The 15,682-nt window shown below is 68.7% G+C and overlaps 2 protein-coding genes across 2 annotated transcripts; one reads left to right on the top strand and one right to left on the bottom strand.

The window, feature by feature from the left end:
* Nucleotides 1–1,365: 1,365 nt before the first annotated feature.
* Nucleotides 1,366–3,719, top strand: LOC142048569 (dynactin subunit 2-like). The gene is made up of 10 exons (XM_075075603.1): nt 1,366–1,704; nt 1,782–1,942; nt 2,051–2,198; nt 2,282–2,347; nt 2,428–2,466; nt 2,589–2,666; nt 2,806–2,877; nt 2,997–3,099; nt 3,206–3,297; nt 3,405–3,719. The coding sequence occupies exons 1-10, from the start codon at nt 1,381–1,383 to the stop codon at nt 3,489–3,491; spliced, it is 1,170 nt and encodes a 389-aa protein (XP_074931704.1). The 5' UTR covers nt 1,366–1,380; the 3' UTR covers nt 3,492–3,719.
* A 1,849-nt stretch (nt 3,720–5,568) lies between these two features.
* On the bottom strand, nt 5,569–15,118 carry DCTN2 (dynactin subunit 2). The gene is made up of 14 exons (XM_075075604.1): nt 14,853–15,118; nt 13,761–13,829; nt 10,541–10,637; nt 10,361–10,422; nt 7,584–7,682; nt 7,346–7,506; nt 7,090–7,237; nt 6,941–7,006; nt 6,822–6,860; nt 6,622–6,699; nt 6,411–6,482; nt 6,189–6,291; nt 5,991–6,082; nt 5,569–5,883 (listed from the first exon to the last, which is right to left on the bottom strand). The coding sequence occupies exons 1-14, from the start codon at nt 14,886–14,888 to the stop codon at nt 5,797–5,799; spliced, it is 1,209 nt and encodes a 402-aa protein (XP_074931705.1). The 5' UTR covers nt 14,889–15,118; the 3' UTR covers nt 5,569–5,796.
* Nucleotides 15,119–15,682: the final 564 nt, after the last annotated feature.

Here is a 15,682-nt window from a genome sequence, read left to right as displayed (position 1 = left end):
CACCCTCTGTCTTGGCTGTCCGGCCATTCCACAGCACCTCACTGCCTGCTCGTCCCGCCCCGGCGTCAGCAGCGGCTCTTGGAGGAGCCCGTGGGAGACAGTGCCCGGGGCTTCCCTGAACTCCCGGTAGACAATCCCCGCTGCGCTCCTCGTCTGCCAGGCCAGTCGTTGCGTTGTAGGAGTTTATCGAGGTGGTCGAGCACGACTGCCCTCGGGGAAGCCAGGCTGATTTCTCTTGATGGTGTTTTTGTCGTTCATGCTCCTGGAAATGGTTTCCAGGAGGAGCTGCTCCATCACCTTCCCAGGGAGAAGGTGAGGCTGACCGGCCGTGGTTGCCCGGGTCCTCCCTGACCTGCTTGAAGTTGGGGGTGACATTCCGACATGACTCCAGGCTGGCGCTTCTCCCAGTGACCCGTCAGAGATGGTCACGGGTGGCCTTGCAACGCCATCAGCCAGATCCCTCAGCCCTGGCGGGTGCATCCCGTCTGTGCCCGGCGCTTCTGTCTGTCCCGTTTCCTGGAGCCTTCCCTGCCCTGACCCCTTTCCACCAAGGCTACGTCTGCCTTGCTCCAGCCTTTCCCGCAGCCTCTGTGACTTGGGATTCCTGACGGCAGGTGGGGCTGGTGGAGGCAGAGGCAAAAGCAGCCTTCAGTGCCTCAGCCTTTCCCGCCTCCTGTGTCCCCAGGTCCCACGTCTCGTTCAGCACCGGGCCCCCATTTCCACTCGCCGTCCTTCTCTCACCTGAGTGCTTACACAAGCCCATCTTGTTGCCTTGGACATCCCTGGCCAGGCTGAATTCCAGCTGGGTTGTGGCTTTCCTAACGCCATCCCTGGCTGCTCGGGCAATGTCTCCATCCCTCCCGGTTCCCTGCCCCTGCTCCAGGCTCTGCCTCCCTCCTTTCCGTGCCTGGCGTTGCCCAGGAGCTCCTGTTCCCCCGGGCAGCCTCCTGCCTCTCTTCCCCGACTGCCCACTCGCTGCGACGGAGCGCTCTGGAGCTTGGCGGGGGGGATGCTTGAACCTCAGCCACCTTTGTTGGGCCCCTCTTCCCTCCGTTGCCTCCTGCCAGGGGACTCTGCCAAGCAGACCCTCGAAGGGGCCAGAGTCTGCTCTCCCGAAGCCCCGGGCTCTGAGCCCCCTCCTCCCCGCCCCCAGCATCCTCAGCTCCACCACCTCGTGGTCGCTGCAGCCCAGGCTGCCTTGGCCCTCCACATCCCATCCCCTTGCTGGTGAAGGTGAGCTCGGCGGAGCCCCTCTCCTCCTCGCTGGCTCCTCCCTCGGTCACTTGGAGGAGGATGTTGTCGTCGAGGCACTGAATGCCCTCCTGGACTGCTTGTTGTCCCGCTGTGCTGCCCCTCCAGCAGGGCTCCCTGAAGACCCCCATGAGGACCCGGTTCCTGGGGGCATGGGGCTGCTCCGACCTGTCTGTTGGGGGCCTCACCCGCTGGTTCTCCCTGCTCACTCCCTTTTCTTGCCTTTTTGCGCAGGTTTGGGTGGGCACCGAGGGGAGCCGGGTACCAGCGTCCCGGCCACCCCCTGCCCTGGGTGCCTGGTGCCGCGGTCGGGCCGTGAGCCCCCGCCTGACCCCCCTGTTGCTCCCTCTGCAGCTCGGCGAGGGCCTTGGTGCCAAAGAGACGCCCCAGCAGCGGTACCAGCGGCTGCAGCACGAGGTGCAGGAGCTGGTCAGGGAGGTGGAGCAGATCCAGGTGAGCAAACCCCCTGCCCTGGGGGCCGTGGGGAGGCTGTGCCGGGGGGTGACGTGGCCGCCTTCCCCCCGCCCCAGAGCTCGGTGAAGGAGTCGGCGGCGGAGGAGGAGCTGACGCCCATGGCCTTGGCCAGGCAGGTGGAGGGCCTGAAGCAGCATCTGGTCTCCAGCCACCTGGAGAAGCTGCTGGGCCCCACCGCAGCCATCGACTTTGCGGACCCCGACGGTGCCCTGGCCAAGTGAGTGGGGTGCCGGGATTCGGGGCGCAGCGCGGGGAGCCGGGGGCGGATGCCAGCAGCTGCGCGGGGCGGTGCCGGGGCCCCGCGCCCACCTTTCCCCCTGCCCAGGCGCCTGCTGCAGCAGCTGGAGGTGGCAAAGTGCAGCAAGGCGGCGCCGGGGAAGAGCCCCGCCAAAGCCCCGGCGCCCGCCGGAGACGCCGTCACCTTTGAGCTGTACTGGAGGCCAGAGCAGGAGCAGTTTGCCCAGACTGCCAAGGTGAGCGTGGGGAGGGGGGGACACGCTGCGCCTGGCCCCAAAACGGGGTGCCCTGCCGTCTCACCCCCCTCGTCTCCCCCCAGATGGCGGAGCTGGAGAAGCGGCTGGCGCAGCTGGAGGCGACGGTGCGGTGCGAGCCCGACAGCCAGGTGAGGGGCCGGGGCTCCTGCCCTGCCACGGGGCTCCTGCCCCCCGTCCTGCCCCACTGACGCACTCTCCTTCCCCGCAGAACCCGCTGCTGGTGGGGCTGAAGGGCACCAGCCTCATGGTGAGTCCGGCAGGGGCCGGGGGCACGCAGGGACCCTTTCCCCACACCCCGTGCCCATAGCAGTTGCGGGGGGCAGTGCCAGGGTGCTGCCGTGCCCCCCCTCACCTGCTCCCCCTCCCCAGGAGACCGTGCAGGTCCTGCAGGCCAAGGTCAACATCCTGGATGTGGCAGTGCTGGACCAAGTGGAGGCCCGGCTGCAGGTGAGGGGGGCGGCGGGGGGAGCTGCGCGGCGGGCGTCATGGGGCCGTGGCAGAGCCACGGGACGGCACTGCCCGCGGCCGGGAGATTGGCGGTGGGCACTGCTGGATCTGGGGGCTCACATCTGCTCCCCCTCCCCAGAGCGTCCTGGGGAAGGTGAATGAAATCGCCAAGCACAAGGCAACCGTGCAAGACGCCGACACCCAGAGCAAGGTAGGAGCCGCTGGGGGGGCCCCCAGAGGCAACCCCGGCGTGGCGGGGGATATACGGAGCCCCCCTCCAGGCTGTGCTGACCCCCCCGCACACTCTTCTTGCCCTGCCCCGTCCCCCAGATCCACCAGATCTATGAGACGATGCAGCGCTGGGACCCCGTGGCCAGCACCCTGCCCGACGTCGTGCAGAGGCTGGTGACCCTCAGGGACCTGCACGAGCAAGGTGAGGGGCTGGAGGGGACGTTGGGGACAGTGGCCTGGCGTGACGGGGAGCAGCTCATGGGGGGCACTGCTCCCCCACCACCACTGAGCCTTCTCGTCCCTCCCAGCCACACGGTTCGGGCAGGTCCTCGTGCACTTGGACACCACGCAGCAGGAGATAGCCGGTGCTCTCAAGGACAACACCGTGCTGCTGGCGGAGGTGGGGCCCACCGAGACCCACCTGCTGGGGTGGAGTGGGGAGGGGCGGGTTGGGGTCCCTCTCCTGCTCCCCCTGCTCACCCCTTCCCCACGCCCCCCCCACCCCAGGTCCAGAAGACAATGAAGGAAAACCTGGCCATCGTAGAGGACAACTTTGCGGACATCAATGCCCGCATCAAGCGGCTGCAGCAGTGAGAGCACCCTGCAGACCCCCCCGCACCGGGCGTCCCTGCCCCCCCGGGCCCCTGGGAATCCCTCCCTCCTGCCGCAGGTACCAGCCCCTGCTTGTGGGTACCCTGGCTCTGGCCCCTGCCCAGTGTGGGGTCTGGAGGGGTCCTCCCCGCCCCTCCGTGCCCACCTCAGGGGGGGACGGGACGGTCTCTGTGCCCCCCAGCTTCACCCCAATAAATGGCTCAGCTCCAAGTGCATCGTGTCGACGTCTCCTTCGGGCTGTGGGGCACGAGTGGGGCCTGGCAGCCGCGTTTTAAATGCATCTTTTAAGGGTGTGTAACTCCCCCCTCAAGGGGAAAGCTTCGACCCACAGGGGAACGTCTGTTCTCGTCGTTGCCGCCCCTGGGCAGTGGGCAGTGTTGGGGGGGCGGGGATGATCCCGAGGGGGTGGGCACGGCCCAGGCCTGGGGCGTGTGGCCCCCAGGCTGTGGGAGATGATTATTACTGGTACTGGGGGATGGGAAGGGGGGAACCTTGTTTTTGGTGAGGGAGAGGCTTGCGCTAAACTAACCCTGAGTGGATCCAGCCGTTGGGCCGCGACACCCCCCATGCCTGAGGTAAATGGGGGCAGTGGGACCCCCCCCAACATGGGGCATAGGTGCTGGGGATGGACCCCGCGGCTGCCTCCCCTAGCACCAATCCAGCCCCCCCAGCACGGGGGATTGCCGGGAGTGGGGCTGCCAGTAACACTGGTGGGTTCAAGCCCCATGGGCAGGTGTGGGGCCATGGCCTCGCTGGGGTGACGGGGAGGTGGTGGGATGGCTGCCAGCACGGGGGGGACACGGGGTGGGCAAGGCTGAGGCGCTGAGGCCACCTTTGCCTCCATCTCAACCAGCCCGACCTGCCGTCAGGAATCCCAGGTCACAGAGGCCGCGGGAAAGGCTGGAGCAAGTCAGACGGGCAGGAAGGCAGGAAGGGGTCAGGGCAGGGAAGACTCCAGGAAATGGGACTGACGAAGCACTGGCACAGGTGACCCCCAAAATGACACAGGGGTCCCTGCGCGGAGCTCACCCCGGGGGCAGTCCCATGGGTGGGAGTGGGGAGACCCCCCATGTGACCCAGCCCATGTGCCCTCCGAGCCTTCCCCCCCTCCCTGTCTCCCCCTCTAGCACCCCACACGTGTGCTGCCCTTGTGTGGACACCCCTGTGTCTCCCCTCCCATGCAACCCCGCCCTTGCTTCCCCCACTGAGTGCACCCCTGGGCCCTGCCATGTCCCCCTGACCCCCTCAATGGGATCTGTTTCCGCACCCACCCTGCAAGCTGCTCTTGTGAAACCCATTACTGACCCCCTCATTAATGTCTCCCTACTTTACTGCTCCCGTTACCGACCCCCGGCCGCGGCTGACCCCAAGTACGCCGACCTGCCCGGCACTTTGAATGCAGAGGCAAGCTGGGGGGGATTGGGGGGGTCTGAGGGGGTCCGGGGATCTTGGAGAGAATGAGGGAATCACGGGGATCTGGGGGGTGTCTGAGGGGATCTGAGAGGATCAGACTGGGTCTGGGGGAGAATGAGGGGATTAGCGGGATTTGGAGGGGTTAGAGGGAGTCTGAGGGTGTCGAGGGGAATTGAGGGGCAGCGAAGCGAGCAGGGCTGGCCAGCCCCCCGGCCCCGTCCCTTGGCACAGGCAGTGCTCGACGGGCAGCACACGGAGGACGAGGGGGGCCCGTTGAGGTGAGTTCACTCCATAACCCAACTCCAAATGATGGTGGGGTCCCACAGCCCAGCCCTGCGCCGGGGCCCATCACACCCGGGCTGTGGCCATTATCTGTGGGGCTGCCGCGCAGAGGCTTGGATGTGGGGTGACAACGGGGCTGGCATGGCACAACGGGTGTTTTCCTCCAGTGCACTGGCACTTCTCCCAGTCACCATGAGCCTTCGAACATTGTCGAGAGTGGCCTTGCGATGCCATCAGCCAGACTGCACAGAGGGGCACAGGGGTTCTGGGGGTTGGTTAACTTAAGTTAAAAGATGCATTTAAAACGCGGCTGCCAGGCCCCACTCGTGCCCCACAGCCCGAAGGAGACGTCGACACGATGCACTTGGAGCTGAGCCATTTATTGGGGTGAAGCTGGGGGGCACAGAGACCGTCCCGTCCCCCCCTGAGGTGGGCACGGAGGGGCGGGGAGGACCCCTCCAGACCCCACACTGGGCAGGGGCCAGAGCCAGGGTACCCACAAGCAGGGGCTGGTACCTGCGGCAGGAGGGAGGGATTCCCAGGGGCCCGGGGGGGCAGGGACGCCCGGTGCGGGGGGGTCTGCAGGGTGCTCTCACTGCTGCAGCCGCTTGATGCGGGCATTGATGTCCGCAAAGTTGTCCTCTACGATGGCCAGGTTTTCCTTCATTGTCTTCTGGACCTGGGGTGGGGGGGGCGTGGGGAAGGGGTGAGCAGGGGGAGCAGGAGAGGGACCCCAACCCGCCCCTCCCCACTCCACCCCAGCAGGTGGGTCTCGGTGGGCCCCACCTCCGCCAGCAGCACGGTGTTGTCCTTGAGAGCACCGGCTATCTCCTGCTGCGTGGTGTCCAAGTGCACGAGGACCTGCCCGAACCGTGTGGCTGGGAGGGACGAGAAGGCTCAGTGGTGGTGGGGGAGCAGTGCCCCCCATGAGCTGCTCCCCGTCACGCCAGGCCACTGTCCCCAACGTCCCCTCCAGCCCCTCACCTTGCTCGTGCAGGTCCCTGAGGGTCACCAGCCTCTGCACGACGTCGGGCAGGGTGCTGGCCACGGGGTCCCAGCGCTGCATCGTCTCATAGATCTGGTGGATCTGGGGGACGGGGCAGGGCAAGAAGAGTGTGCGGGGGGGTCAGCACAGCCTGGAGGGGGGCTCCGTATATCCCCCGCCACGCCGGGGTTGCCTCTGGGGGCCCCCCCAGCGGCTCCTACCTTGCTCTGGGTGTCGGCGTCTTGCACGGTTGCCTTGTGCTTGGCGATTTCATTCACCTTCCCCAGGACGCTCTGGGGAGGGGGAGCAGATGTGAGCCCCCAGATCCAGCAGTGCCCACCGCCAATCTCCCGGCCGCGGGCAGTGCCGTCCCGTGGCTCTGCCACGGCCCCATGACGCCCGCCGCGCAGCTCCCCCCGCCGCCCCCCTCACCTGCAGCCGGGCCTCCACTTGGTCCAGCACTGCCACATCCAGGATGTTGACCTTGGCCTGCAGGACCTGCACGGTCTCCTGGGGAGGGGGAGCAGGTGAGGGGGGGCACGGCAGCACCCTGGCACTGCCCCCCGCAACTGCTATGGGCACGGGGTGTGGGGAAAGGGTCCCTGCGTGCCCCCGGCCCCTGCCGGACTCACCATGAGGCTGGTGCCCTTCAGCCCCACCAGCAGCGGGTTCTGCGGGGAAGGAGAGTGCGTCAGTGGGGCAGGACGGGGGGCAGGAGCCCCGTGGCAGGGCAGGAGCCCCGGCCCCTCACCTGGCTGTCGGGCTCGCACCGCACCGTCGCCTCCAGCTGCGCCAGCCGCTTCTCCAGCTCCGCCATCTGGGGGGAGACGAGGGGGGTGAGACGGCAGGGCACCCCGTTTTGGGGCCAGGCGCAGCGTGTCCCCCCCTCCCCACGCTCACCTTGGCAGTCTGGGCAAACTGCTCCTGCTCTGGCCTCCAGTACAGCTCAAAGGTGACGGCGTCTCCGGCGGGCGCCGGGGCTTTGGCGGGGCTCTTCCCCGGCGCCGCCTTGCTGCACTTTGCCACCTCCAGCTGCTGCAGCAGGCGCCTGGGCAGGGGGAAAGGTGGGCGCGGGGCCCCGGCACCGCCCCGCGCAGCTGCTGGCATCCGCCCCCGGCTCCCCGCGCTGCGCCCCGAATCCCGGCACCCCACTCACTTGGCCAGGGCACCGTCGGGGTCCGCAAAGTCGATGGCTGCGGTGGGGCCCAGCAGCTTCTCCAGGTGGCTGGAGACCAGATGCTGCTTCAGGCCCTCCACCTGCCTGGCCAAGGCCATGGGCGTCAGCTCCTCCTCCGCCGCCGACTCCTTCACCGAGCTCTGGGGCGGGGGGAAGGCGGCCACGTCACCCCCCGGCACAGCCTCCCCACGGCCCCCAGGGCAGGGGGTTTGCTCACCTGGATCTGCTCCACCTCCCTGACCAGCTCCTGCACCTCGTGCTGCAGCCGCTGGTACCGCTGCTGGGGCGTCTCTTTGGCACCAAGGCCCTCGCCGAGCTGCAGAGGGAGCAACAGGGGGGTCAGGCGGGGGCTCACGGCCCGACCGCGGCACCAGGCACCCAGGGCAGGGGGTGGCCGGGACGCTGGTACCCGGCTCCCCTCGGTGCCCACCCAAACCTGCGCAAAAAGGCAAGAAAAGGGAGTGAGCAGGGAGAACCAGCGGGTGAGGCCCCCAACAGACAGGTCGGAGCAGCCCCATGCCCCCAGGAACCGGGTCCTCATGGGGGTCTTCAGGGAGCCCTGCTGGAGGGGCAGCACAGCGGGACACAAGCAGTCCAGGAGGGCATTCAGTGCCTCGACGACAACATCCTCCTCCAAGTGACCGAGGGAGGAGCCAGCGAGGAGGAGAGGGGCTCCGCCGAGCTCACCTTCACCAGCAAGGGGATGGGATGTGGAGGGCCAAGGCAGCCTGGGCTGCAGCGACCACGAGGTGGTGGAGCTGAGGATGCTGGGGGCGGGGAGGAGGGGGCTCAGAGCCCGGGGCTTCGGGAGAGCAGACTCTGGCCCCTTCGAGGGTCTGCTTGGCAGAGTCCCCTGGCAGGAGGCAACGGAGGGAAGAGGGGCCCAACAAAGGTGGCTGAGGTTCAAGCATCCCCCCCGCCAAGCTCCAGAGCGCTCCGTCGCAGCGAGTGGGCAGTCGGGGAAGAGAGGCAGGAGGCTGCCCGGGGGAACAGGAGCTCCTGGGCAACGCCAGGCACGGAAAGGAGGGAGGCAGAGCCTGGAGCAGGGGCAGGGAACCGGGAGGGATGGAGACATTGCCCGAGCAGCCAGGGATGGCGTTAGGAAAGCCACAACCCAGCTGGAATTCAGCCTGGCCAGGGATGTCCAAGGCAACAAGATGGGCTTGTGTAAGCGCTCAGGTGAGAGAAGGACGGCGAGTGGAAATGGGGGCCCGGTGCTGAACGAGACGTGGGACCTGGGGACACAGGAGGCGGGAAAGGCTGAGGCACTGAAGGCTGCTTTTGCCTCTGCCTCCACCAGCCCCACCTGCCGTCAGGAATCCCAAGTCACAGAGGCTGCGGGAAAGGCTGGAGCAAGGCAGACGTAGCCTTGGTGGAAAGGGGTCAGGGCAGGGAAGGCTCCAGGAAACGGGACAGACAGAAGCGCCGGGCACAGACGGGATGCACCCGCCAGGGCTGAGGGATCTGGCTGATGGCGTTGCAAGGCCACCCGTGACCATCTCTGACGGGTCACTGGGAGAAGCGCCAGCCTGGAGTCATGTCGGAATGTCACCCCCAACTTCAAGCAGGTCAGGGAGGACCCGGGCAACCACGGCCGGTCAGCCTCACCTTCTCCCTGGGAAGGTGATGGAGCAGCTCCTCCTGGAAACCATTTCCAGGAGCATGAACGACAAAAACACCATCAAGAGAAATCAGCCTGGCTTCCCCGAGGGCAGTCGTGCTCGACCACCTCGATAAACTCCTACAACGCAACGACTGGCCTGGCAGACGAGGAGCGCAGCGGGGATTGTCTACCGGGAGTTCAGGGAAGCCCCGGGCACTGTCTCCCACGGGCTCCTCCAAGAGCCGCTGCTGACGCCGGGGCGGGACGAGCAGGCAGTGAGGTGCTGTGGAATGGCCGGACAGCCAAGACAGAGGGTGGTGGGCATCGGCCCAGAGTCTAGTTGGGGGCCAGCAACGACCGGTGTAGGCCAGGGGTCAGTGCTGGGTCCGGTCCTCTCTAGCATCTCCCTTAACGCTCTGGGTGATGGGGCAGGGCGAACCCTCAGCGGGTTTGCAGGAGACCCCTCGCTGGGAGCAGGGGCTGAGGCGCCAGAGGGTCGTGCTGCCGCCCAGAGGGACCTGCACAGGCTGGAGAAACAGGCCAACAGCAACCTCATGGAGTTCAACGGCGGGAGGCGCAAAGTCCGGCTCGTGGGGAGGAGCAACCCCGGCCCCGGGATGCGCTGGGGCCCCCCAGCTGGAAAGCAGCTCTGTGGAAAAGGCCGTGGGTCCCTGGTGGACACCAAGCTAAACGTGATGCGGCCGAGAAGGCTAACGATGTCCTGGGCAGCACGAGCGGCGTTGTGGTCGACGGAGGGGATCCTTCCCCTCTCCGCAGCGCTGCTGGGGCCGCTCCTGGCGTGCCCTGTCCCGTGCTGGGCTCCCCAGTACGAGAGACACGGACATAGCGCAGAGAGTCCAACAAGTGGCCGCCGCGATGCTGACGGGGCTGCAACATCTCTCCTCTGAGGAAAGGCTGAGAGAGCTGGCGCTGCTCAGCCCGGAGGAGGGACGGCTCGGGGGGGATCTTCCCAATACCTGCAGGGAGGGCGCCGAGAGGACGAAGCCTGGCTCGTCTCAGCGGTGCCCAGTGCCAGGAGCAGAGAGGCCACGGGCACAAACCGAAGCGCGGGAGGTTCCCCCTCAACACCAGGGAACACATTTTTCCTGCGAGGGCCACCTCGCACTGGCACAGGCTGCCCGGGGGGACGGTGGAGTCTCCGTCCTTGGAGCTATTCTGAAGCCACCTGGACGCGGTCCCGGGCAACCAGGCCTAGGTGGCCCTGCTTGAGCAGGGCTTGGACCAGATGACCTCCAGAGGCCCCTTCCCACCTCCAGCGCTCTGAGATTCCGCGTGACTTGTGGCCCTGGGCAGAGATGTCGCTGTGGGGTGGGTGGGGACGAGGGACCGTGCGCCGGGGTGGCTCACATCCCCGTGCGCTCGGGACTCACCATTTCATACTCCCCAGACTCGTAGCCCGTTGTCCTGCTCTTGCTGACGCTGTCAGAGAAGTCTGGAAGAGGAAGAGCAGGGCGTCACCCCAGAACCCCGGGGCGGCTGTGCCCTCCCTGGGGTGGGCTCAGGGAGCCAGGCTGCCCACAGCCCACCCTTCCCCGGCCCCCCCGGCTCACCCACTCCCTTGGTGCCCAGGCGCTTGTCCCTGAACTTCTCGTACGCAGCGTTGGGGTTGATGATGAGGTGCTCCACGCTGGTGCTGGTGAGCTCCTCCTGCACACAATGCTCAGCATTAGGGACACGGCAGCCGCGGGGGTCGTTGGCAGAGCCGCCGCCTCCCTGCAGCGCCGGCGGCCGCCCAGGGCCGCTGGGGAGAGGATGGACAGTAACGGGGGGCGAAGGTGGCCCCGTCCCCCCCAGGACAGAGGCACAGCCCCAGGGATCGACAGGCAGGGACAGAGCCAGGCAAAGGGTCTGCCCAGGGCAGCGGGGGCTGTCCGGGACGCGGCGCATCCCCAGGGCCTGCCGCAGGGAGATCGGACCCTGGCCCTACAGCGAGGCGTGAAACCTTCGGGCAGCCCCACGACCAGTATCAGGCAACCTGCTGCTGAGCCCACACGTGTCGTGGGCAGCCGGGGCGGCCCCCGGCCCAGCAGGGCTGGAACTGCCCCGCGGCCGCGTTTCGGGGTGGCTCCCTCCACCCGGGGGGCGTCGGGGGCATTGTGGGACTTCAACCCCTCAAAGGGCAAACGGGCTTAGCCTGGAGAGCCTGGCAGGCCGAGTGCGGACGGGGAGTCTGGGCTCTCCTGGCCTCACACCGCGGTCGGGTGACCCCGACCCAGCAGGACTCTGCGGGAGGCACCCAAAGGATCCCCCCCACCTGCTGCCCTGGGCCACGGCAGCCCGCTTCCAGCCCCCGCAACCGGCCGTGGCCTGACACGCTTTTGGGGAGCCCTGGCGCACTGCAGATGGAGAAGAAGGGGTGAGAGCAGCGGGAGCAGCGGGAGCAGCGTTGGGGGGGAGCCCTCCGGCTGGGGGAGGCAGCGGCGAGCGCCCGCGAGCAGAGCGCAGGGTTACGGCGGCCGACAGACGGGCTCTTACCAGCTCCTTGTGTTTCCCAGAGGTGAGAAAGTCAGAGCAAGGTTAGGAGCAGAGGGGGGAGAGAGAGACAAAAATCGCGTTAGAAGGTTGGCCCCATGCGCGGCCCGCCATCACCCACGTCCCTGCGCCGAGGCCGTGCCAGGGTGGCCCCGCTGCCCCGCGCGAGGGCTCAGGAGCCATGCGGGATGTGGGGGCCGCCAGCGCGGAGGCGAGGGCAGCGGTGGGGGGGCAGCGGCTGTGAGACAGGGGGGCAGCGGGGGGCTGGACCCCTCAGCCGGGCGCCCCAGGGCAGCCGGGGCTGGGGATGTCCTGGTGGCGGCCGCCGCGAGGGGTGGTCGAGGCGCCCAGAGAAAGCGTGGGAGCAGGATGCGCCCCGAGTCTGGGGGCGCCACGGCCAAGCCCCCGCACGGATAACCTCCCTCCAGCTCCAGCTTCTTTCCCCTGGGGGGGATGTGAGCAGAGCCTGGGGCAGGACGGGCCCCCACGGAGCAGCCCCAGGCCTGGCACTTCCCCGGGGCTCCAGGGGGTAGAGGGAGGCAACAGCTGCGGTCCGGGGGGCTAAACCCCCATGCCGGTCCCAGGAGGGGCACAAGCTGTGCCCTGCTTTGCAGCCAGCCCCGTGCGGCACTCGCAGCAGGGGTGGGGGCTCGGCGCGGCCTCCCTCGCCTGCCCGTGCCCTGCCTGCCCCGCAGCGTGCTGCAAGGCTTGGCAGGATGGGCTGCGGCGGGATGGCAGCGACCGCCCCTGGGCAGCACCCCTCTGCGCCGGCAGCATCGCTGGGGAGGGCACAGGGCCGCCGGGGCGGGAGCGCGGCGTGGCCCAGACCCGTCGTGGGGGGCCGGGGGTCCCTGGGGTCCCGAAGGACAAGGAGGGCAGCGTGTGCAGGCAGGCAGGGCAGATGCAAAGAGGGCACGGGAGAGCAGGGAGGCAGCGGCAGCACCACGTCGCACCTGGGGACGCACAGCTGCTGCCGGCTGCCTCCCCTCCGCCCCACGGCGCGGTGACCCACAGCCGGGACCAGGCGACGCAGCGACAGGCAGCAGCTACGGGACCCCCTGCACATCTACCGCATGCAAAACGCAACGCAAAGGGCATGCAACACTGAAGGAGCAAACGGGCTTACTTGTGCAAACTAGTGTCCAGGCAAGGTGGGGAGCAGGGAGGGGAAGAGCGGTGGGAAACTCAGGTCAGTTCAGCGCGTGAGAGCCAAGAAACACAACGAAGCTGCGCGAGGGACTCCCGCCAGAGGAGATGACAGCAATTAAACCCCGGCAACCCTTCCCCTCTGCCTGCAACGGGGCCGCAGGGCAGCGAAAACACTGCGGGAGGCACTGCTGCGGCGCCGCTCTATTCTTGGGCACCATTTTGGTGTGACCAAGGCCGGACGGGGGCAACTTTGGGTGGAAACAACCCGTTTCAGTCCATCTCGATGCCCTGGCTCTTGCGAGGGATCTCTCTGCCCCCCTCATAACCGGGTCCAGGTGCCTGGCGTGCCCCTGCCCGCCTGCAGCGTATGGTGCCACGCCAGCCCATGCTGGTGGGGACACCCCGACCCCGTGTCCCCCACAAACGCTGGCTGCGCCGTGGGGAGGAGCCGCGTCTCGCCTGTGCGCTGCCGAGGCCTGGCTGCCCCCTCACTGGGCGCGTGCGCCGGCGGAGCGGGGCCGGGGGGGACCCGGCAGCCATCTGGGCCGTGAGCCACAAGCACCCGTCGGCTTTCAGCCTCGCTGGCAGAGCCAGGGGTCACCACGCAGCCCCTCGTGCCGTGCTGGCCTTGAGGACGGGCCCCGCTGTCACCCCACGTCCAAGCCTCTGCGCGGCAGCCCCACAGATAATGGCCACAGCCCGGGTGTGATGGGCCCCGGCGCAGGGCTGGGAGCTGGGTTATGGGGCGAACCCGTCTCAACGGGCCCCCCTCGTCCTCCATGTGCTGCCCATCGAGCACCGCCTGTGCCAAGGGACGGGGCCGGGGGCTGGCCAGCCCTGCTCGCTTCGCTGCCCTCGGCCGCATTTCGCAGGGTGCAGATGCTGGGGTTGGGGACGGCCACCCTGCACGGGCGGGGGGCTGCGCCCCGGCCTCGCTTCTCGGCCCCCAAAGCACCGGCAGCCTGTGGGATGGGGGTGCCGCCTCGCTGGCACACGGCACGGGGGGACGGGGCGCCGCAGGGGCGCGTGCGGGGACAGGAGCCGTTTCCCTGCGGCGGTGCTGGTCCCGCCGTGCCGGGTGGCTGCGGGATGGGGGCACGGGCACAGTCGCTCACCCCCGCCCCGCGGCACGGCACCGCCAGCCCTTACCGCCTCGAACTCAGCCTGGTCATCCTCGGGCAGGTCGCTGGTCTCGTACACGTCGGGCTCGTTCCAGGCCTGGGGCGGAAACGGGCTCCGCTGAAACCCCAGCTCTCCGCGGCGCTTTATTATCCCTTTGTGATCAAATACCCCACAACCGCCCCAAACTGCTTCCGATGCCCCCCAGCCCAGGGACACCCGCGGCACCTCCCTGCCCCCACGACCTCCGTCTCCCCAAAGACTCCACATCCCTCTGGGCACCCCTGACGTCCCCAAACTCCCCACACCCTCCCCCGTCCCCCCGACACCTCCAAATGCCCGGGGCCCTGGCAGGTACCCCCACTCCCACAATCGCCCCCAATACCCCGGGCACTCCCAACCCCCCGACACGCCTGTCCCCCCCCAGACAGTCCCCACTTCCCCCCAGCTCCCCAAACACCCACTGCAGACCCGTCTCCTCCCATCCCCCGGACACCCCAAATGCCTCCGACCGCCCTGGGTGCCCCCTCCAACACCCTCCATTCCCCTGACACCCCCAGTCTCCCCAGGTGCTCCATTTACTGACCGAGAGCCCCCCCGATCCCCTCGGCCCCCCCAAGCCCCTCGGTCCCCATCAATCCCCCCAGTTTCCCCAGAGCCCCCAGCTCCACCAGACCCTCTGGATCCCCTCAGACCCGCCACAACCCACTCAGACCCCCCCAAAGCCCCCTGATCCCCTCATTCTCCCCCAGGCCCCCGGATCCCCTCAGACCCCCTGTGAGCTTCTCAGACACCCCCAGACCTCCCCGACCCCCTCAGACCACCTCAATCTCCCCCAAGCCCCCTGCTCCCGTCAGACCCCCATCCCCCAATTCCCTCATACTCCCCCAAATCACCCCCATCCCCTCATTTTCTCCCAGCCTCCCCCGATCCCCTCAGACCCCCTTTGATTCCCTGTCCCCCTGCCCCCCTCAGACCCCAAGGGCCCCCCATCCCCACAGACACCCCAATTCCCTCAGACCCCCCCCAAATCCCCCTGATCCCCTCATTCTCCCCCAGGTCCCGCGGATCCCCTCAGACCCCAGGCCCCCCCCCGATCCCCCGATCCGCTCCCGCACTCACGATGCCGGGCAGGTCGGCGTACTTGGGGTCGGCCATGGCCGGGGTCGGGAACGGAGGGGGGGGGGGTCGGTAACGGGGGGTGCGTGTGTCAGTAACGGGGGGGCGGTAACGGAGAGGGTCGGTAACGGGGGGGGTCGGTAACGGGGGGTCGGTAACGGGGTGGTCGGTAACGGGGGGGTCGGTAACGGGGGGGGGGGTGTCGCTAACAGGGGGGCCGGTAACGGGGGCCGGGGCCGAGCAGGGCCGGGGCGGGCGGGGCGAGTCTCGCGAGAGCAGCGGGCGGGGCCCGCGCGGGGGCGGGGCCTGCGGGGGCGGGGCCTGCGCGGGGGCGGGGGGCACACGGGGGGAGGCACGGGAGGGCACGCACGGGTGGGGGACACACGGGTGGGTTTCCCATGGGTCACGGGGGGTAGGCGGGTGGGTACGTACGGGGGGCTCTCACGGGGGGGGGCACACGCAGGCTGGGTGACGGGGGGGACACACGGCTGGGTACCCACGGACGGGGGGCACACGGGCTGGGGCACACGGAGGGGCTGCCCACTCCCGCCCGCGGGAGTGCCCCCGGGGTGAGCTCCGTGCAGGCACTCCTGAGTGTTTTGGGGGTCACGGGGCGGGGGGGATGGTGCACCCTGACTGCGCGTCCGTGCCCCCGCCTGGCTCCCCCGGGCCTGGGCAGGGCCACCAAGGACACGATTGTGTCCGGCCTCAGCGCCGGGGGCGGGGGGGGAGGGAGAAGGCGTGAGTCAGGGCTGCTGGCTTCCCGCGTGGGGGAGGGGTGTTGGCCCTGCGCCGACCCCCCCTCCCCAGCCGGGACAGGGTCCGCTGCCCCC

Source organism: Phalacrocorax aristotelis, chromosome 26, assembly GCF_949628215.1.
Source record: "Phalacrocorax aristotelis chromosome 26, bGulAri2.1, whole genome shotgun sequence".
NCBI lineage: Eukaryota > Metazoa > Chordata > Aves > Suliformes > Phalacrocoracidae > Phalacrocorax > Phalacrocorax aristotelis.
The sequence above is the reverse complement of the archived record's forward strand: the minus strand, read 5'-3'. Positions and strand labels throughout refer to the sequence as shown.

Bases quoted from the DNA above. Each gene is read 5' to 3' on its own strand.
- LOC142048569 (XM_075075603.1), top strand. From the start codon at position 1,381: ATGAGGACCCGGTTCCTGGGGGCATGGGGCTGCTCCGACCTGTCTGTT. The intron at 1,943-2,050 runs GTGAGTGGGGTG...CCCCCTGCCCAG, and splicing joins CCCGACGGTGCCCTGGCCAA to GCGCCTGCTGCAGCAGCTGG. The intron at 3,100-3,205 runs GTGAGGGGCTGG...CGTCCCTCCCAG, and splicing joins CAGGGACCTGCACGAGCAAG to CCACACGGTTCGGGCAGGTC.
- DCTN2 (XM_075075604.1), bottom strand. From the start codon at position 14,888: ATGGCCGACCCCAAGTACGCCGACCTGCCCGGCATC. The intron at 13,830-14,852 runs GTGAGTGCGGGA...TTTCCGCCCCAG, and splicing joins ACGCCGACCTGCCCGGCATC to GCCTGGAACGAGCCCGACGT. The intron at 6,083-6,188 runs GTGAGGGGCTGG...CGTCCCTCCCAG, and splicing joins CAGGGACCTGCACGAGCAAG to CCACACGGTTCGGGCAGGTC.